General features: G+C 39.6%; 1 protein-coding gene across 1 annotated transcript; it reads right to left on the bottom strand.

Annotated features, from left to right (window-relative positions):
- Window positions 1-3,388: 3,388 nt before the first annotated feature.
- LOC140359585 (rho GTPase-activating protein 6-like) lies at window positions 3,389-19,256 on the bottom strand. Its single transcript, XM_072444577.1, has 13 exons — window positions 18,972-19,256; window positions 12,064-12,223; window positions 11,582-11,653; window positions 10,330-10,592; window positions 8,837-9,020; window positions 8,701-8,756; window positions 8,456-8,606; window positions 8,226-8,374; window positions 6,965-7,144; window positions 5,421-5,518; window positions 5,123-5,352; window positions 4,497-4,568; window positions 3,389-4,415 (listed from the first exon to the last, which is right to left on the bottom strand). The coding sequence occupies exons 1-13, from the start codon at window positions 19,194-19,196 to the stop codon at window positions 3,838-3,840; spliced, it is 2,418 nt and encodes an 805-aa protein (XP_072300678.1). The 5' UTR covers window positions 19,197-19,256; the 3' UTR covers window positions 3,389-3,837.
- Window positions 19,257-21,903: the final 2,647 nt, after the last annotated feature.

The following is a 21,903-nucleotide window of genomic DNA, read 5'->3' as shown; positions in this document are numbered from 1 at the left end:
GGTAAAGGGAAGTGGCAGCATGTACATTAGATAATTGTCATTTTAATCTGGTTAATCCTTCCTATTAAGGAGATAAACAGTTTATTCCAGTTATCCAGAAGTAATTTCATATCTTTGATCACTGCTTCTAAGTTAAGTGGCATCATTCCCTTGATATCTAAGGTTGATTCCTAATATAACATGCCATAAGTATGCCTGATGCCAAATGAAGTAATGTCATTGCAACAAGCGTCCAGTGACAGTGGGCAGGTCAACTCATTAACACTCATTGTGTAAGGTTTTGTCAGGACTGGACCATTGATCAATTTAGATAAATAATTATAATATTTTTTCTCATTAAAAATAAATAAAATGGTTTTAAGGAACATAAACGTTTAATCATTGCCAGTTAACACAAGAAATAGGTATTCACTCCTCAAAAAAAAAAGATGGAAAATGTACACCTGAAAGCAAGATCTAGCATATTATTGCACATTATTTTTTATTGTTAATGGTCTTTAAACATGCTCAGAATGAATCTGATGATGATTAATGGACTTAGAAGATCTTTACCTACAAGGTCACAAATCTGGGAAATTCAGAACGTCAGAGGGAAGAGCTAAGTACATTTTTATGCATTTGTAAGTATCAGTATGCAAATTTAAATAAGATGTGGACCCTTTAGTTTGGGCCAAAAAAGTATTATGTCTTCATCATTGTATTTTGTTTTTGGCGATAGCTCTGTATGTGTTTGAGTTGTGTTTGGCGGTATCCGGCCTTCTTTTTAAAGCAATTATTTAACTGTGGTCTTGGGACTGCTTGTACTTTATACCTGAAAAAGTATGAATGCCATTTTTTGAGGATTCATGAGCCTTGCGGGTGTCTGGGGAGCGGCTGTCTACTCCAGTCACTGCACTCTGGGGAAATCTATCGACTTTAAACCATCCCAGCCTACAGCACACTGACAACTGCACATTTTAAAGACTAAGAAATGCATCGAGAAAGAAGTTCAGACAGCCATAATTTGACTAATTTAATCACAGTTATTAAAGATGAACTAGACCTGATTATAATAATAAGCTTAGAAGGAAAGACGAGGGTGTTTCAGATATGGTTACCATAGGGCAACTTTTAAGTGCTTTTTGATTGTGAAGTTTACAACACTCTCAGTAAGTCATTAATTTCCCATAACACCCACTTGACATATTGAATCTGACCTGCGTTGATCTTGCACCCCGTCCAGCGTTCGTTCTGAATCCCGATAGTTACAAGAGAGGATTTAAAACATTGGTGTTTTCAGTATTTAGAAAGAGTACTGTTTTTGTCCACTGCAATGACAGTGCTGGAAATAATTACCTCTCTGTAGGTGGAGAAAGCAAAGACTCAGAGGTCCACAAGTTGCAGACAGCAGAAGTCTGAAAGAAACAGTGAGGGAAATGCGGTGGTTATAGTTGTGTGCACGCTGCTTAAAGGTGGTCGAAAACAATGGGCAAAATCACTCACTGTAATTCAGCGCAGGAGGCTTTTAACTCTTCTTGAACCGGGCGTCTCAATTGGTTTTAGAGCAGATTGAAACAAACAGAATGCAATGGCTTTGAAAGTTACTGACATTATTGAGAACTGAATGCAAGAAGCCACAGTTTATACTAATTATTACGTTACTATATATCCATAGATTGTTTTTGTCCTCTCAGAGCAAATGGAAAACTGCTGTTCGAATGTAAGATTGTGACAATGTATTAAAAAGTATATGAATCCAGTTGAAGAAGAAAGCAAAGTCACCAGTAAAGCCATTTGTATAGAAGAATAATCCATTTTAAAGGGTCCCTATGTAACTTTTCTGTTGGAGGGTCCGCCACCTGCTTGTCTCCATCGCATTGCCTGAAATGTTCAATAGAAAGGCATTAAACTTTGCTGTCTTGTCTAATGAAATATAGGTGTTTTAATGCTCAATAATACAATGAAAAACATGTATTATTACACTGATGATGTCACCTGTTTATCTCCATGGAAACCATTGTGTTTAATGCCATTCTGTGGAACATTCCAGGTCGAGAGATCTCCATGGAGACAAGAAGGTGGCAGACGCTCTCACAGAAACGTTACCTAGTCCGCCTTTAAGGATAAATAAGCTGTTGCTAAAATAATGTAGTTTTCCCCTGACGTGAGAGGCCAAACTGTGTGGAGTTTGCATGTTCTCCCTGTGTCGTGGTGGGCTTCCTCCAGCTACTCTCCGTCTCCTCCTGATTTACAGCTTCAAGATCTGGAAGGAACTGGACTGAGGTTGCCCACTACTCCTGACAGATTGCCCCAAATGGTTTGATCCTGATTTTAATAAATGTAATGTATTCAGTGGACACAACACTAACCCTAATGAGTCTGACTGGGGGCTATTTTGGTCCTGGAGATTTACGCGTCCATCTCGACCTTGACACAGCCGGGCCAGCGCTCTTTTGTAACCGGACTTTGGAGTCTCTTTTGGGCCGTGTGACCTTGCTCTGTCCTCCCTGGAGCGCCTCTTGATGGCAGAGAGCAGAGAGGCAGACGAGTTGGACCCCCTGTTGAGTTCTCACTGCCAAAGGATCAGCTTTCAGCCATCAGAGCTGCACGGATAACACGCAAAATTAAATATTTGATGTTGGTCGCCTTTTAGGGAGACTGCTTAAACAGCACAGAAGAAAGGCGCGCTGACACTTCACTCCTGGCTCTGTCTCTGGCTTTTGGAGACGGGAACCGTAGGAAGTCTGCCCTTTGTAATGAAGCTCAGAGAGAACTGAAGGGAGAAACTGAGGCATGGGTTCTCTGTAAAACACATCCAGACATCCTGTTCTGTCGCTTTGGGCCCGTCTAAAGGAGCAAGCACTGGCCAAATGGACTCTTGGCGCCAACTGCAGAGAGAGAAACAGACTTGACCTAGAACCACCAAATCTGGGTCTGGAGGAAATCCCCCTGCGGAGCGAGCAAGTGATTTATCAGGTCAAGTAGATAACAGTTTGCTAATGGCACTTATTGTTACGCTTTTATACTTCAACAACAATACTCTACACACTTACAATCAGCTCACTTACCATTCCTCACCGCTGGAGCAACACGTGCAGCCCTTTAGCACTTCTTCATTTAATTAGTCTATGTTATAAACTATTGTATCAACGTGATTCATAATAGTTTAACATGATAAAGGACATCAAATTTAAAAGGGATTGTACAATAAGTAGCACATTTCTAGTGCCACAAGCTCTCCAAGTGCTTCAGATGCTGGTCTTACATTGACATCTAGTGTTGGCTCTAGGTACTGCACACAGGTCACGTTTGAAATGACTACAATAATGCATATACTTAGGAATATAAAACACATCATTACATTGTCATACATTATAATTATCGGTGTTTTGACTTGATCACACATGAAAAAAGAAAATATATTTTAATAAAGATGAAACCGTTGTATGTATAAGAGGCATTAACTGTATCAACACAATCCCTGAATAAATTAAAAGATACTGAATTACTCACACTAACATATTGTTCAGATAACTGTGCACAGACATATAAATGAAATAATTTGAGGATTGATTGAAGACTTTAAAATACAAAGTAAATAACATGTTATTGAATAGAAACAAGGAGAAATAATGGAAGTACAAAAGTATTAGAATAATGTCTACATTCACCATCAGAGAGCATAGAAACATGCATTACATTTTCATAAAATAAACATTCATTGTTCATATGGTCAGCTAAAGACCACTGTAAAAAACAATAGAGCGGAACATTCACTGGATTCAATACTGCATCTTCATACTAAAATAAATGTTTGTTGCTGAGTCCCTTATTTTCTGTCTTCTGGTGACAGGGGCTTCACACCAGTGTTTCCGGCAGGGTATCTGCATTTTCCTTGGACAATATTTTCCAAATATGCCACCGCTCAGAGTCACATTCAAGTGCAGTGGGGTCTGCTTCCTCCTGCCCTGGCTCCGGCAAATGGGCAGTGGGAGCAGTTTGGGAGTCTGTGCTCTGCTGGGACATTTGCTGGCTCTGAAAGTCAAGACCTTGTGGCTGATATTTAACAAGTGAAGATGTGGAGTGAGAAATGTGGCTCTCTTTCAGCCCTCCACAGTGATAAAGAGGAGAGTGGCCATCTGTCCTGACCTTAAAAAATGGCCCCGCTGAGTGCCCTGTCCTTTCTGCCAGGTTTTCCGAACTGAGTGCTCCTGATTGGCCGCTTTCTCCTTGATGCAATAGTGATTCTGTTCGTCTCTGTCCTCTGAGGTCTTGAGGCCCGCTGCTGCTTCGAGTCACTGGGAGGTGTGGCTTGCATTCCAGCTCACCCAATAAGGTTTTTGTTGTGGTGACGGGCTGCTTGTTGTTACCTTGGTGACTGCTCAGCCCCTCGGATGATCCATACGACTCACATTCCGACGCGTCTCCAGCAGAGCCTGGGAGAAAGCGCTAATTAAAGTCCTGCATTCATTACACCTCTCCAGAACATCTGCAGCGGCGCGCTCAGACGGACTCACCAGTGATGCCATGACCTCTGAAGTCCTGGTGGAACAATTCATGCCAGTCGTCCCAGAAAGGGTCATTGGTGCCTAGGAGGAAGGTTTACAAAACATTTTGTAAGAAGAGGTTAATTTAAAAGTCTACAAGTGAATGCTCTCTAAAGCACTAAAGGATAAAGTACAATGACCTGTAGCACTGTAGGAATGATAGTAATGGCAGTAGTATTTGTAAATAGTGGTAGAAAGAGGTAATTTCCCGCAAACAAATCAAAATACACATAAAAATATACAGTATAAATAGTACCACTACAACCTAAAGTCGGTACATTGCAACGTTTTTTATCCTAACCTTCTACAATGTTTAATTGAGATGGGGATGGACTAAATTATGATTGTTGTATGTTTTATGATTTGTGGTGTAGTGATTGTGACATAATCACTCATTTGTATTACCTGTTTCATACTTTGTGGACTGTCCTTTTTGATATTATAAAATTACAATAAAATCAATACAGAAAACCTGACCTACAACTGCATTCCAAAATCGAATCAGAAAACAACCTTGTATGGGTCTAAAACTGTAGGAGGAACAAGTTCTGCTAGAGTTTTCATATGAAAGTAAAAAAGTAATTTGGTCTGTGTACCTAGCTTGTGTGTTGAAAGTGTAGGGGAGCTGTTGCCAGAGGAATGGTCTCTGGGCTTGGATGAGAGTGAGCTGCTGTCACCGGTGTATTCACACATCAGGTGATTGGAGAAGATGGGAGAGTTGTTGTCATAGGGAGACACTTCTCCACTCGACGCTTTGATAGAGTCACTGGATAAGCACCTGCCAGTCAGACATAAGTGCTCCTCCGGTCTAATGAGATCTGGATTTCTAAAAGACAAGAAATGAGTTTAAAATGCATGTAGAATCAGAAAGAGTGCAATTTGTCCAAACCTTACGATTTGTGTGAGGCTTTTCTTCTCAAAAGGTAATCAACAACATCAGGATCCGTTTCAAGCAAACTCTTCAGCACTTCATTCTGCAGGTCAGCTGGGACCTGGGAAGAAAAGTGTCATTTTATTGGCTGTATAAAGAACTAAATTGTGTTTACTGTGATTTAATGACACAACAAAGACATCGTTACAAGTACACTGTGAAGAATTTAGTAGTAAAATTTGATGACTTCCCCAAATGCCTGAAATAAACCGTGAAATGGTCTTGTTGGAACCAATTTAGTCTGTCTATTCAGGGCAACACATTTGGCAGTGCAACATGACAGATAAAACCTAGTCAATTTAAATTTTGAAAGTTTGTTTTTGTACTACTTCAGCTACAAAATGTGTGGGGGAAAACAGTCAACTTAACAGCAATCGAATTGCAGTATTTACTGAACTATAAGTTTTCAGGTGGAGGATCTACCTCATTCTTGTCTCCTTTGAGATGTTCTTGCTTTGCCTAGAATGTTCTACAGTATGGCCTAAAGTAATGTATTTAGAATTTATTTATTACAGTGTTACTTTTGCAGAAAAAAAGCTTTAAAACTTGCTTTCTTATTGTGATCTACACAGTTCTGACCTGTGGCTTGGCCTGGCTCACCTGTTTAATGCCAAACATTGGAATATTCCAGGCAAAACGAGATGGCAGATCCTCCACCAGAAAGGTTACATGGTGCACCTTTAAATAATAGCTGTAAGAGACGTCTTTTGCTGCAGTTGTGGTAATAATTAGTAAGTAGTAGTAGTAGTAAAGTTGCTGAAGTAAAGTCATTTGAATTTATTTTACAGTCAATTAATCAGCTTTAACAACTACTATTTAGGCTAAAGCTGATTGAAGGGCATCGAGAGGGCATAAAAAGCACATCTCAAATCTTGAACAATAACTTGTACTATAATATAAACTCTCCCAGTGGAATGTGAGCAGTAAACAGAGTAGTAAGGACTTAATGGCACTTAGACATCAACACTAATGATGCATAGATAGTGTCTAATGTGTGTTCTGCCTTTTGGCATTGTTAATGAAGATTTCCAGACATCCAATAAAACGTGCCTGCACTTTAGATTCTACTCAACGACACAGAGGGCAATGAAGACGAGGAGTCCGACCTTGCACACAGTTGGTGCTTATGAACAAACGTCTGTGTTTAAACAGTCTGGATTTTTACGGGGTATTCACTCCGTGGTCAGTTTTCTGAATTAAATGTTATAATGGGTAGAATGTAAATTAACTGCATGCATACTTAGTTTTCATTATTTTTACTTGGTTTATAAGTGATTCTATAAGCATGGTAGTAATGGCCTATGAAGCTCATTTCACATTTCATTAGATGGTCCCACTTTGTTAAGCCCAGACACGACCTATAAAACTGTTCATACTGTGAGAATACAAATGATGCAGCGTGTATAGCAGCATTCAGCAGACAATACCAGGCCTTTCTTTGGCCCAGTTGGGTTTTATCGCCTTCTGTCTAACATAAATCGACACATTTACGCTGTAGAGCCCTTACCGTAAATAGAGTGTCACATGCATCGATCATCCTTTGCACCAGGCTGATGATGGCTGTGCTCTCCTCCACTCGGGCCAAACTCTCCACCACAAACTCCTTGTCCGAGCTCTTGAGCTTATGTAAGAGATTGGGTCCAAATATGGTGGCTAAATTGAGCGACGTCATCTTGTTTCCCGTTACCTAGACAGAAGACGACAGACTAATTCACCATGACAATTGTGATTTACTTTGTTCCTGGCGGCAGTTGGAAATAATTTATGAGAAGATGTGATTCAAAAGATAATTGAACTATATTGTCTTTCGCTTTCAGTTTGAGAGCTTAACACGATCAAGTTGAATGGCACAAGAGGGTTTGTGAAAGACAGGCTGTTTATTTCCCTGGTAATGTGTGCCTAACAAATATCTGCCACTATCAATGAGACGAGTTGTTAAATAGTGCTGAGTGCTCTGAGACTCCAAGTGCCCTGGTACAATATGTATGCTCCAGGACCGAGGCCAAGAATAAACCTCTTTCATAACCGTGGGAAACTATTATGTTGGGTTATGGGGCTGTTTAACGTTTGAAGGTTAATATGAAACCCATATTGAACTTTGCTTCTATTGATTTAAAAGCTTGGAATTACATTATGTACTGCTCTGGATTGTGTTTGGAAGCTTGAAATAAAGCAATGTTTTTCTAATAAAATACAATCCCGGAAATCATTGGCTTTACTGTTATTGTTTCATGCCATCATATTTTTCCAGAGAGCGTTTTGGATCAGAGATTACCGGAGCCTAGTCCATTAACTTAGGGCCTTGGGTGGAGTACACAGCGAACAGGGGACACATGCTACTTTTACATCCTCAACACTCGATTATATCAATCAGATTTATCCAGAGAACTGGTCTTGTCCCAGTTTACAGTTCAGAAAGCCAAATTACTGCGACTGTTGGCACATAACTACGGTAATTGGCTGTTTTTTGCCCATTGAAGTTGAATTTCTGTCTTAGGGTAGTACATTTTATGCAGCAGAACAGCTGTACGTTTTGGATAAGAGACATATGAATAACGACCCCTTCTCCCCAGTCTCCAGAGGACATTCTTGTTATAATTGAAGTTGGGTAAATATTAAGTTGTCCCCATGTGCTGCCTGTAAACATACTGACTGACACACATATTCACTCTTTTGTATCTCATTTGTATAATTTCTTCAATTTAACGACAACAATTACACGTTCACCCTGGACAATGTGTATTATTTGACATGTTTTTCTTGTTTACCTCTAGCCCCTCTTTGTCCACAGTGTCTTTTGAATGTTTTTCCACAGTGGACAACAAACAAATCAGCCGCTGTAACGTGTCACTGTTACAAGGTGGGAGAAGAAAGAGCAAGAGCTGAATGACTCGGTCCTGATCTGAAAAATCCAGCACTGTGGACAATGGAAGGAAAGCAAACAATTAGAGAAAACAATCAAGCAAAAATAGAGTAATGTTTTGTCTGCAGAACTCACTCGTCGTATGGATAAACGCTGCGTAGAGCTCTCTTGTCAGAAGTGGGTCTGGCATGTCCCTGAGAAATTCTTTTAGCAACGCGGCGACATCGTGGGCACTGTGATCCTCGTCTAAATTGACCTCCCACCCTTGATCAAAATCCTCACGAAGCTGGGGGGTTTAAACCACCACAAACCAAGAAATCAATAGTGGTCAGAGGTAGGGAATGAAAAATATGCTTTCCAAATTGTCCTTGAAACCTTACCTGTCTTACTCTTTTCTTTGAACTTCCAACACGAAATATTCCCACAGTGTGGAGGCCTTTAGGAGAGATTGGGAAAGTTGAGTGTGCAAAGTTCAAACTATATCTGTTCCTTTAAATCCTCAAAGTAAAAGTGTACCATATTTTTCCAAGTGTTGGCAGCAGAGATCAACCACTCGGGGCACCTGTCTGTAAATGGGGTTGAGGCTGAGCTTTTTGTCACGGGGCTCCTTCCTCTCCACAGGCAGAGACAGCTGCAGCGCCTCCAGTACACGGGACTGGTTATCATCAAGGTCAGTGATGCAATCCACAGACACTCCACCCTGTCAATGAAGGGGTGACCGCAAAAACAGTGAATGAACATGAAGGGGGAGAAGCAAATCCCCACACCAAGAGATTATCCAAAAAGGTCACATAGAAATCAAAAGTGCAAATGTAATCAGACACATCCCCTACTGCTCTGCAACACTGTGTGGTGATTTATGCAGTGCTTGAATGTAATGAAGTAAAAGTGTACTGCTATAATAATATTTATGTGTCTTGAGACTCATAATTTATTTACAAGCTACTTTTCAGCAGAAGCTGAGGAGAAAGAGCTGCTTGCCCAGAAATTTTAGGGTTGGTAGATTGATTCCTGCCAACCAGCTCTGCATTGGCTGTGGTTTTCTTTGGCATTTCTCCAGGTGTATGTAGGTGGAAGTGTAACAGATGTAATTGGTGGTGGTTGTAGACACTAAGGCTGCACAATACACTGCAATAAATATAGGCAATATCATAATGAAAGACATGTTAGAAATCCTTTAAGAACCTAAAATGGAACGATTGTGTAACATGTTAAAGGGGTACTTTGAAGTTTGTGGTGAGGGACCCCCTTGCTCATCTGCATGGAGATGTTATTGCTTTGCATGAAATGTTCCACGGTGTAGCATTTATTTGCATTTACTCAATTACAAGTTTTCAATATCTTGAAAAGGATGCATTCTTACTGTGAGCCTTTACACAGATCTGACCTGTAACTTGGCCTGGCACTTGTCTCTATTAGAGGCAAAACAATAACATCCCCATAGAAACAAGCAGCTCACGGACCCTCCACCAGGAAATTTACTTATCAAAAAGGTGGTTTATAGTTTAGGTCAATATCTTTCAACAGTATATTTGATCCAAAATGTCTTAGTCCTAGTTTTATCTTGATAACGTTTAGATTTTGAGACCGTTTGACTAAAAGGCTAAAGAAGAGGGTCAGCGGCCGGGGACTAGAGCATCTGGTACAGGCGAGGTAGAACACAAAAGCATGTGGACTCATGAAGCCTTATCAGGCACACTTATTCTGCCAATAAAACTCAAGTTACTTCAAGTAACTTTAGTTCTCTGAGTGCGTGGGCCTGGGTTAGGCCGGGTCCAGACATGCAGAGAATGATTCATGTCCATATTGGGTTCGGACAAAGAGTGTTTCAGGCCATATTGTTTGAGCCCACTCTTAAGTCTACAACCATTTCAAAAAGTAATTCACAAAGCATAATATATTCCAAGTGATTATGCCAAAAGGTCACTACACTCCATCAAGTGTAATCCGACACTGCCCCTGCTGCTCCTGGACAGGCTTGTATGTGTTACTGACAGGAGTAGCCTTACCCTCCTGCGTGTCCTCGGAGCGGGGTCAGGCGTGCCGTGTAGGGGAGACTCATTAGGGGTCTCACATGTGGAGCTCAGAGATGAGTTGCTGCTGGAAAGGTCTTTGTTGGCCCTTTTGAAGCTGGACGTGAAGTGAAGGAAGGAGAGCATCAATTCACTGGGATCACTGTGCTCGGTCCTCAGGGGATCGTGCCGCTGTTTGTGTATGCGGTCGTTGGCTATGACCTGGGACAGCGCAATACCAAACGCTTGGGGCGAAGACTCTGTGAGCGAAAAGGGCAAGAGGAGTTTAAAGATCATGTTGTAGCTGTAGGTCCTTTGAGGGTTGTTGAATACGAATTAGAGTGTAAAACATAATATGCCACATTTTAACTAGAGGCCATAAAGATTATTACACGTTCTTTGACTACTACTACTACTACACATCAACGTTTTCACAAGAATCATTTTATGTAGCTTTCCAAGTAGCATACTGTATCAGATGAGTGTGCAGTGGTTCTTGATTTAAGCCAGGTTTAAATCAAGAGATAAAAGATGGATAACACAAAAAAAAATCTTACTGAATAAGGACAGAACTGAGGTTGAACCAGGTTTAAATTATGGCCAGACATTTTTTTCAAGACGGAAAATAAATTGTGTCAGTCTCTGTTTGTACTAACTTTGTAATTGAATATAAACATAACATACACAACATAATAAAATAATCCAGTAATTCTGGCATATCAATGTAAGACGTATTGTTGCTTTGCAGTCTCAGAGAGCTCGCATAGTTTTAGAAGTGACTTTGTAAACAAAGGCGCTGCAGAGGAAAGAGAGGGCTGGCCAAAGCAGAGGAGCGGCCCGTAATGAATGAACCACCACTTAAGATTGTTTTGGTTATTTCCCCCGGCTGCTTGTCTGACAGAAACATCACTTTCCTGCACGATACTGACGTAGGCAACTCTGAGCCCCTCTGAGACATCTTTTACTGTACTGAGATTTAAAGTGCAGTGGGGCTAAAATGTGGAGAATGTCAGCTTTGGTGATTTTATAGTGCCTTAGCCAAAAGGATCAAAGTGTCTTTCAAGTGTTAGCAGGTAGGCTAGGGCTGCAAACTAGAAGTGGGAAGGAGTCTTGCAAAAGTCAGAGGTGCCAGAAATAGTACAAAAAGGAAGTATTTCGAACATCCTTTGAACATAAGACATGAAACAGGAATATATTATGCGAAAATAAATTGATGCTAAATTAAACATGCTTCAAAAGTCCAAGTTACCTTTATCCTTGTTTTTTTCTTTGGATAATGAGTCCAGTTTCTGCCTCAAGGACTTCTTGTGCTTCTGGTCATCTGAACGGCAAACAGGTGTAAATAAATAACAATCTTTTTTCAATCAATTTTGTCTCATTTTTTAAAACTTTTTTCTCAAATGACCTCTCACATTTGTACTTTTTCATTTGATTGATTAGCCCTAATTGAAGTCTTGACATGTACTTAGGACAAAATATATTTTTAAATTATATGTATCTTACATCTATATTTAGATGCTATGTACTGTAAACAATTAGTCGAGTGTCACCAGGAAATTTGTCTTGGCTATTACCAAAGGAGTGTCATAAAATCACCAACAAACGTGGTTTTGAAACTGTTCCAGCTTTATGACATTGCAAACATAATAATGAAGGAAGCGTCTGCATTTTGCCTGAAACTGCCCAGTAATAACCCAGCTGGACTCGTGTGCGGTGTGTGTGAATGAATACATTTGGGTATGGTGATGTGGCAGCCAAGGTCACAGTCCTGCAGCAGTCTCCTGAAGGCCACTTTCTGCAGACGAACCCGCTCCAGCTCCGAGAGGCTTTGCAGTGGGACTGGCTTCAGGCCAACGCTCCGTCCTGACACGCTGTTCCAGGTGAAGTCGTCCTGAACAGACACCCAATAATAAATTCAATTATATCAGTAGCATCAATTAATCAATGCCATGCCTTGCTGTACTATATCAAACAGCTAATTTGTGGATTTTATTACACAGTATCTACTAAATGATGCAGAATGTTCACTTTACTAACGTTTAACTTACTGTTTCTTATATTTTCCTATTTATTATGCTGTTAATAATCATGGGAATGATTTGTTCTAAATTAAATAGTTTTCCATTTTACTATTTTCTACATCACTAATTTGCCGGCAGCATTTAATTTAGTTTTGCTCTCCATTCGATTCTGCATTATTCATCATCAGCAGAAGATGGCACACAGCTCATAAGGCTTGTTTATTGGTGACGGTAAATACAGTTAGCCAAGCGCATTTTCTGGGGGGACAAGTACCAATAATGGGTGGAAACATCTGACGCGAAGGCCTCTACCTCTGTGTGTCTTCCTGACGGAGATTACAGGGCTTTGATCCAGTAAAGTCAAGCCAATCATATGAGCCATGTACCAAAGAGGCTTAGTAGGTCATTATCAGGATAAGGCTTACACTTTAATGGTTTGCTCCTATTAAATTAGGATTAGGACTTTGCCATAGAAGCATGATTTATAGTATACACAAGACTGGACACAATTATACTTATGAGGCCTTGGTAAGAGATTGTATGTGGAAATATAATTCATTTTCTTTATGTTTTTCATTTTCTTTTGCAGGTAGCTGGTGTATACTTCAACACCTCCTGGCCTAAGGTAGGTAACGCTCCACAGTCTTGGCAGCAAGTTGAAGACGTGACCCAGACACTGACAGACACCCAATTTCGGGCGTCATAAAGTCTCCTATTGACTTAACACATGTGTCTGGATGTTGGGAGGAAGCCAGGGTGCTCCAAGATAACTCGAGATAAAATGAGGAGGAAATGCAGATTAAGGGAGAATATTGGTATGGTTTAGAGATAATAAAAGTATTATAAAATAAATAATAAAAGGTGTTCCATAACTGTTTAATCATACTGATGAGACAGCAGTATGTCTGTGTTCTTATACTATATTGTGAAACTTGTATCTTCTGACATTCCACTTGCCTGACCATAGAGGAAGCTTTTATCTGATGCAAGAGTGAGCCTGGCTCCCACAGTTTGTCTTTTAGTGAGTCACTCCCCAAAATAAACTCTTAATTCAATGATGACAATTTAGCATTTGAAGTGTGAATACAGTCTCTGCAGACAACTGAAATATAGCCCAACAGCCTATTTATTGTCAAAAAACTAGGATGAACTTGTATTTCTTACAAAACAAAACAAACAATAGGCCTACAATTTTCAATTTATATTTAAATAGAATGTGTCACGATTGACACAGATACTTTTGCTTTGTAGAAATGCACAAAGGCTCAAGCTTCAGTTTATTCACAGTGCATTTGTTACTTTTCAGGACATCAAAAATGTGTAATTGCCTTGAGTTGCGCCCTAGCAAAACCTAATTCAAAGCTGACACAACAATGCGTTTTTGCAGCACACAATAAGAGGAAACTCACAAGGTAGCTCTCACAGAATGGAGAGATTGAAATGTTAGATTACACAAATAAAGCCAACTTGAACTTCACCCAGTGAAGTGAATGAAGCATATTCTTCAGAGTTCAGGAAACTATTCAATGGCGCAGTACATAACAAACTTTCCAAAGCACACTCTTTGTCATAGGCTAAATAGAACCCACCCACACACTCAATGGACATTTTTAGTTTAGATATCATATCATACAATTCAAAACTTAATCAAAATTGGACATAAAATATAGATAAGTATATATAAGATGCAGGGCTGTAAATTAGATGAAATACGCACTTTTACGCTCTCAAGTCAAGCATCAATGCGTTATAGAATATTCAGGTTTTTCCTCGGGACGACTAGAATAATATGATAAACCGAAGAAGCCGCCGGAAGCAGCTGTTACTCACATAGTAGGAGAAGTTTCGTAAAAAAAAAGGTTGCCCCATGATGTGGACAAGTCCAACGTCCTAAAACTTTTCCATCATAACTTCAGACGCGCCCAGCTTCGGACCAATTACCCAGAATGCATCCTGCGCTCACAGCCACAGCGCACGGAGGAGACACCGCGTCAGAGTGATGAAACCACGACCAGACTGTACAGCGCTCTGAATAACATTAGCTCTGGCCCCGGCTCTGGCACTGACAAATGACCTGGGAGTGGTTTATTCGGGTGGGGTCAGCGGACTAAAGTGTCAGGTCAGTAACAAAGGGACTTTGGACTGACTGAGCGTATCCTTTTACGTGATGTTGCGTGCCACGCTAGTGCGCAGTTATTCTGTTCATACTTCATATCAGGGGCTATTCAAGTTATATTGGTATAATACACTTAGAGGCTTTACTGCATTATGTGTTTCTGTAAAGAAGCTGTTCCAGCACAATACCACATGTAACTTAACACAGGCAGGCCTATTCATACATTACTGTGACATCATGTCAATCATCCCTGGTGCAATATTTCCACTATTTATTGTCCATATAACAGCTGTAAATAATAGTGTTATTATTATGAATAAGTTACTTTTTCTAAGTTCTTCTGTTCCTAATCTGTCTAATCTGTGTTGCAACATCGAAAATTACCCATTGTGGAACAAATAAAGGTTATCTCTTATGTCTTATGGTTTGTCAATTATATAAATATGAAAATATATATTTTTCTAATTATAAAAATCATTATTGTCCCTAATGTATTGTGAACATAAATGTTTTGTTTTCTGCGAAAAATAAATAAATAAACGAAACAAAAAAGCAAAGTAACTTTACAGACCTGCAGATCGATGTGAATAGTGCTGCTCAAATCTACCAAATTGCTAATATACACACAGCTGGTGTGCACACGTAACACGTGTAATAATGTGAATACAGGACACACTACTTTTTTGAGGTGGCCTTACAATCACTTGTGTAACTGAGTAGCTGTTCTTGGGAAGCTCAAATGAGCATATTTATCACTGCACTGTAGTCAGAGCAGTGATAAACAGGAAGCATGCAGAAAACAAATCGTTTTGAAGACAGTAGAGGGTGGAGTACTCTCCATTCACTGGAGACTTGAGAAGGATTTTAGTCTAGATTAACACACAAAAGTCCCAACATGTGTGGCAAAAGAATGCATAAGATAGTTTGTTACACCATCTGAGTATAAGTGACTGCCCTAAAAGTTATATCATTAATTGATGTTGCCAATTGATTTCATGTTATGGGGTTGGGTAGGCATATTCCTTCTGACAACAAATACTACTTGATTCTGTGTTTCTATAAATGGCTAAAATAGCACACAAACTACTTTGTTGAACATAATTACCAATTCTATCTCAAGTATTTTGTAATTAATTGAAACAATCTAATTTAATATAAAATCCTTCTGCTTTCTTCTCAATTAATTCTCTCTGGTGTTATCCACATGGCTTTGTAAAATGTTGGACCTTCAGGCTGTTCCTTCATGGAGCCCGGAAGAATGCCTGTGACATTTAGTCCCAACAAGCCAACAGTATCTGTCAGTTGTGTCTCTACATCATCAGATATTTGGCAAAAAGAAACAAACAGAGGAGAATCGGGTAACGGCTTGGACCTATTACACTGGATGACTAATTGAGAACACACGTAACACAGTTTTACAAAGTGGTGTTTTTAATTTGGACATAGCTTTTTTTCCTCGATGTGGTTATTTGAGACAGTCATTTATAAAGCACTGGAGAAAGCTTTGACATGCACAAGTAGGTCACGCAGAGTTAAATAACAATGTAAAGACGTGCAACAATGAGTTCTCAGTCAATCAATACCAAACAGTGACCTACCGAAGTGAACGCTTTTATATGTTCTTTATTCATTATCAGGCTCAAAGTGGACACTCCGCAGTGGCCAGCGTGTTTAGTGTCTTGCCATGCACATGAAGGCTCTCCAGTGGGAAGAAGTATGCGCCTGAGGGACTGTAGCCAAGGATCAGGTCATGCTGCTCAACTGTGAGAAATGAGAGTGAAGGCTTTCTTCATGTAAACCAGATGTCCCTGTTTTCCATCTCAGCTCACCCCGGTCCTCAGTGAGCACACCTCTAATACAGAGCCTTGTTCAGTCTATGGGAGGTAAACCAAAACGCAACGCAACTAATGTTTCACTATATGCAAAAATGAATACGGCAATGATGGTGTCAAGTTGTCCAAAATATCATTCATCTTTTTTTTTTTTTTTTTTTTTTTCGTGGTTCCATGGGTTTCTTAGTGAGGGGAAACTAGGACTGTTGACATAACACGCAATATATTCCATCCTGTGATTGGCCAAAAGTCCTCAAAATTGCGCCTATAACAGGAAACTGAAAGCTATGAATATGTGTCTTATCTGTCTAAAGCATTTGGAGCTGTGGTAGCAGAGGTAGGGATGCGCAATATTGACAACAATGAATACCTGGATATTTTTTGTGACAATAATTAATAAATAATTATTATTATTAATTATTATTATTCAGACGATATTATGTCGATCCAACAGAAATGTATTCAAACATTTCTTTAACATATTAGATTAGGTTTTATTATCAGACAAAAGTGCAGAAATGTATCACCATATACAACTATTTGAAAGTTTAACTATAACCGATATACTCAAGACTTACATGTTGCACATCTGCAAAACAACCGTCACAATATTATCTAATATTTGATATATTACTAACCTATTAGAGTAGTAGGGCATTAGTTGCAATATTAACAGGTTTTGCAAAATGTATGAATATTACTAATATGAATGCCTTTCTTTACACAAGTGAAACAGATTCATTATTTGGGAGACAGTTTGGACTTTTAAGTTAATTTAGTCCCAATACATGCACCATTTAATTGCTTGTTTTACATCTGTTGCCTTAAAACAACTTTGGCACCAGCTCAAACTGCACTGACTGACACTTAACCTACATTGTGATTTATGCTTAGTGGAGCATAAATCACAGTGTAGAACTCCAAATGCCAGTATTCCAAGAGTTGCATAACATGTTTAAGAGTCCTATAGTGTACAGCTGGCTCCTGGACTGGGTGAATGTGCAAAAGCTTAGCTCATAAAATGGTAATACAGTGAACTTTAGCTGACTTATGTTCTCAATGATCTCATGGCCAAAATGTCATCACCACAGAAGCTTGGTGGTTTGGAATTGGCATTGCATAGGGTCAGGTGCTTGTTTATGCTGTAAAAGTGAGTAAAAGCGAGTGTCCAGCTAGAATCTTACGCCTTCACCTCATAGCAAAGGTTGGCTGGAGCACCTCTTGAAGTAATAGTGAACTTTATTACCTTATTCCAAGTTCGTTTTTTAACTCGACAAAATGTGGTGGCACTTTATTTTGAGAAAGATTGTGATCTGCTGAACATGACAGTGCATGGCATGACACCGGGCGCAGCAGTATTGAGGACAAGCGCACCCTAAAAGTCATAAATTGTATTAGATATGCTCAGTGGTACACAGCTGGCTTCAGTATTAATCAACCTCAGGCAGATTTACTGTGATTACATTTCTAAAGGCTCTGGCAGCAGAGAGGGGCCAGTGCTGATGGCTGTAACAGAGAACAGATACCTGGTATTCATTAACTGCCTATTATACTGTATGTAATATATTTCCATTAAACAAACAGTGTCTATGGCAACCAGAATAAGAATAGCAGAACAGATTTTGGCGAATCGCAGTCAAGCTTCTTGGACATAGTGATGTCATCCGGTTTGCACTCAATGACTTCAGTGTTTTAAACGGTGTTGGGACATAACTTGCAGAATACACAGTTTGAGAAACTGTAGTCCAATACTTTACTCTTTCATTTGGTGGTATTCAGAATACCGTTATTTTCCTCAAATTAAAGGTAAACATTACGGTATTTGATCATTTAATTTTGACAATTAGTGGGAAAGCATAACAAATATTGCGGTGTGTGTAATTTTTCCATCTTGTGATACATTCAGAACAAATGGTGAAACAAAAACATAACACTGTTTATGCCACATTTTGACCAATTCAGTGAAAAATCCTGTGTGTTTTTGGCCCTATCTGACAATACAAAAGGAGAATTGCAGGCCTACAATCCAGACTGTTTAAATAGAAACACACACTAGACTGAAGTGAAAGTTCTACTACCAAACTTACAGATAACTTACAACTATTCCCATCATTAATCCTAATTACAACAATTACTTGCAGAAAAATACAGAAAAAAACACATTGTAACTTGTTATTTTACTCTTCCGATGAGCTGAAATAGTTGAAATCCTATATCCACTCAACAGAACACAGTGAAGTAAAAGGAATGAAGAGTGAACAACACAAATAAACAGTGAATCCATCATCATCTGCTTTGGCACAGAGGTTAGCGTTCCCATAGCCACGCCCTCCTGGTGATGTGTGTTTTACGAGTGAATCAGAATGTGACAGAGAAACAGCACAAACATAAACCTGCAAGTTACCACACGCTGCGCTCAGTCTGACGTCGTTCCATCCATAAGAATGCACTGAATCAGTCCAACGATGACGAAACATTCATATGGAAAAGTTTGGCATTGGTGGCATTAAGTTTTAAAGAACAGCTTCTAAACTTATTAAAGATTCTTCAAATGCCCTTGAAAGATGCGCTTTAATTGTTGAGGTGTTGACAGCGCAGTGACGCATCTTCCCCCCGCGCGCACAGATCAGACACACTTTGAAAGCAGTGCAATGTTTTGTTTTGTTTCACCTTGATCGTGTAGCGCTCCTTCGGCTTCTCCTCATCCTCATTCCCGAAGTGTCGCATCAGAGCCGGGTCCAAACTCCGGGTCTGCCTCAGTCTCCTTCGGGACATAATCTTTGGGCTCAACGAGCAGGAAAAGACGCTACTCAACAATCCTTGTGCCGACATATTGCGCGTCTCTTGTGGTGCCTGTGTGCGTTTGGCATAAAAGTAGGCCAAGTTTGGTTTCATAACTTAGCCACAAGTCCGGGCGGACAGGAGCGTCTGTGAGCGTCTGAGCGCGTCATCCATGTGGAGTCGGCTGTTGGGAAACGCGCGCTCGTGCGCAAACTCCCCCTCCTCACGCGCTCCTCCACTACTTCCTCCTACTTTTACGCTCCAGTTATTCTGGTTTACTCCCCCAATTAAATCAACACCTAAATAAAGCCTCAACTAATTAACCAATGTTAGTGAAAGCGAATCAACTTACTTTAAAACCGGATTAAGATTTAATTGGAAGCAAAATGTGCATGTGTGCAGATAAGTTGTGTTTTGTTTTTTCTTCATGGACAAAACCTTAAAATGGCCATGCTTCAGTTTAACCTATAGGTTATACGTTTTTTGTTTGTTTTCGAATACCTGCTGTTGTCGTTTTTTATTTGTATAGCATATCTTATGTTCTTCTCATGGAACTTACTGAATACAGCAGGCGAGTTAATAATATGGGGCCATATTCATTTTACTTGCAATTAGACCATGTTTTAGATCAACAATCCAAACAAAGTGGGTGGAAAATGCAAACCTATAACCTGTTTCTCCTATAGACTAAGGTTAGGCATAGGCCTTGGGCTGTCGTCTTTTGTATTGTTGTCACAGGTTAAATTCCAGGTGTAATAATCCACATTTAAATGTAGACTGTGCTCTATTTAGACGAAGAGTCCAACAATTTCTTATTCCTTGCCTTGATTGCAGTGCATTTCAGTGGAGTGGCAGGTCTGCAGGGCAGGGGGATACTTGTCGTGTAGTGCCCAGGGAGCGCACTCTTCCTGTGGGCGCCCTCGGGAAAGGACCTGGGTGATAACATGACATGTGAACCAGCAGTGCAGGGCCTCGATAAGGCTTAATCAGATACAGCAGTCCAACAAACAGTCAGGGGAAGTGGAGATAAGGCCTGGCTCACTGTTTGATCCACTTATTTGGTCGAGCTGAGGTTTAGAGAAAAGACTCCTCCGTCAGAGACATCTCATCCCACTTCCCCTGATGTGGCATGTCTCTGTGGGGAGACATGCCACAGCAGCTTGATGTCCACCAAACCAGCTGGTCATGGGTGCTCTACAGCAGGCATATTCAATGTAATGCCCGCAGGCTAGATCAGGGCCCTTCAAACAACCTGATCTGGCCTGCTGCCCATCTTCCAAATATTTAAAAAAATGTTGTTGTTTACTGTTGTTAGTTTTAGTCCAGATTTGGTCCTGGTTTAGCGCTTAATTTTGGGTTTCTGGGTTTCTGGGCCAGACCTGGTTGGTTAGTCCAGTTTAATTCTGGTTGAGTACTGGATTGGCAATTTTGTAGAGCAATAATTTTGTATTTTATTTTTCACAAAAAATACTTTTATTGAAATAAATCTCTAGGCTATTTTATAATATATCACATAATACATAATACAACTGAATTCTTGTTGGCCTACTTCTGGTCAATAGTTAATTTTAATTTTTTCTTCCCCAAAATTTTAAAGAACACAAAGAAACAAACAAAGAGAAGCAAAACAAGACCAGAGAGAGAACAATAGACATAAATCAAAATCAGTAGACATCCAACAAAAAGCTAAATCAAGGCACATATTAACCAAAATAATCGTCCCATTTCATCCATGAACTGTCAATTTTGTCAATTTTCAATTTAAGTTGACTTAATGTAACTTTTTCCATTTGTCGATGCACTTTGTATCATCCATTTTTTTGTTAGGGTCTTGATCGCTGCTGCGAGGAGATTATATATATATATATATATATATATATATATATATATATATATATATATATATATCCAGATACAGCTGAAATCTTGTGGGATAATGGAGTTATAAATTGTCTGTAAAACTTGATTGATCTCAGTCCAATATTTCTGAGCAACAGGACAGTCCCAAAACAGTCCTGCCTGCCACAGTTTCTCCAACCGTTTGAGTCTCCTTGTGAATAATGGGCACATTGACATGGTGTTGTGAAAAAAAAGTGACACATTTTCCCAACAGAATTCCCTCTGGACATGTGATCCCGTGGCTCTCCACTGAGATGTACACATATCTGAGTGGCTGTCTAAACTGTTAATACATTTATATAATTTAGATATTATGTAAGTTCTCATTAATAAGCTTTAATACATATTTCAGTCAAAGAGTAACTGCGGTTTATTGTAATCACTCTTTATTTGTAAATACCTATGAAAGTCTTGTTTCTCCAAGTCAAAGCATACTTTCAACATCTGGCCAACATTTTCTATGTGCGACTTTAGTGTAGTCCACTAGATGTCAGTAGAGGACACCTAATATTTGACCATGGACCATGTGAGATTCTGGAATGGGGATGTAATGGGGGATTTCCAGTTAGAAAGTACCACTAAACCAAACTTACCATGCATTTTTATTTTAGCTTGTCGGTTTTCTGTTGTGGTTTATCAGCTGTGGCACACAAGAAACCAAAATGAATGTTCCTTTCAAGTACTTATAATACAGCCAATATTAGACTTTCTTGTTTCCTATAACCAAAATTACTGGTAAATAGAAACTGGGTGTTATTTCAGGAGGCCCCTTCCATGTATTAGACTGTCTAGTTCCCACTCTGCAGACTACAGACTACAGTCAAAACCTGAAAATTTGCCTCAGCCTATTACTGGAATTACCTGTTTGTTTTTAACGTATATTACTATCTTCACAAGGGGTGGACAACATGGACAAAAGTGA

Source organism: Eucyclogobius newberryi, unplaced genomic scaffold (assembly GCF_026437365.1).
Source record: "Eucyclogobius newberryi isolate DKJ021-1_F unplaced genomic scaffold, fEucNew1.0.hap1 SCAF_14, whole genome shotgun sequence".
Lineage (NCBI taxonomy): Eukaryota > Metazoa > Chordata > Actinopteri > Gobiiformes > Gobiidae > Eucyclogobius > Eucyclogobius newberryi.
This window is presented reverse-complemented; position numbering and strand designations above follow the sequence as displayed.

What these genes read in the sequence shown, in the direction of transcription:
- LOC140359585 (XM_072444577.1), bottom strand. Translation starts at nt 19,196, where the DNA reads ATGAAACCAAACTTGGCCTACTTTTATGCCAAACGCACACAGGCACCA. An exon ending in CCACATCACCATACCCAAAT is followed by an intron (nt 11,654 to 12,063) that starts GTATTCATTCAC and finishes TTTGCCGTTCAG; the next exon opens with ATGACCAGAAGCACAAGAAG. An exon ending in CCAACACTTGGAAAAATATG is followed by an intron (nt 8,757 to 8,836) that starts GTACACTTTTAC and finishes TCTCTCCTAAAG; the next exon opens with GCCTCCACACTGTGGGAATA.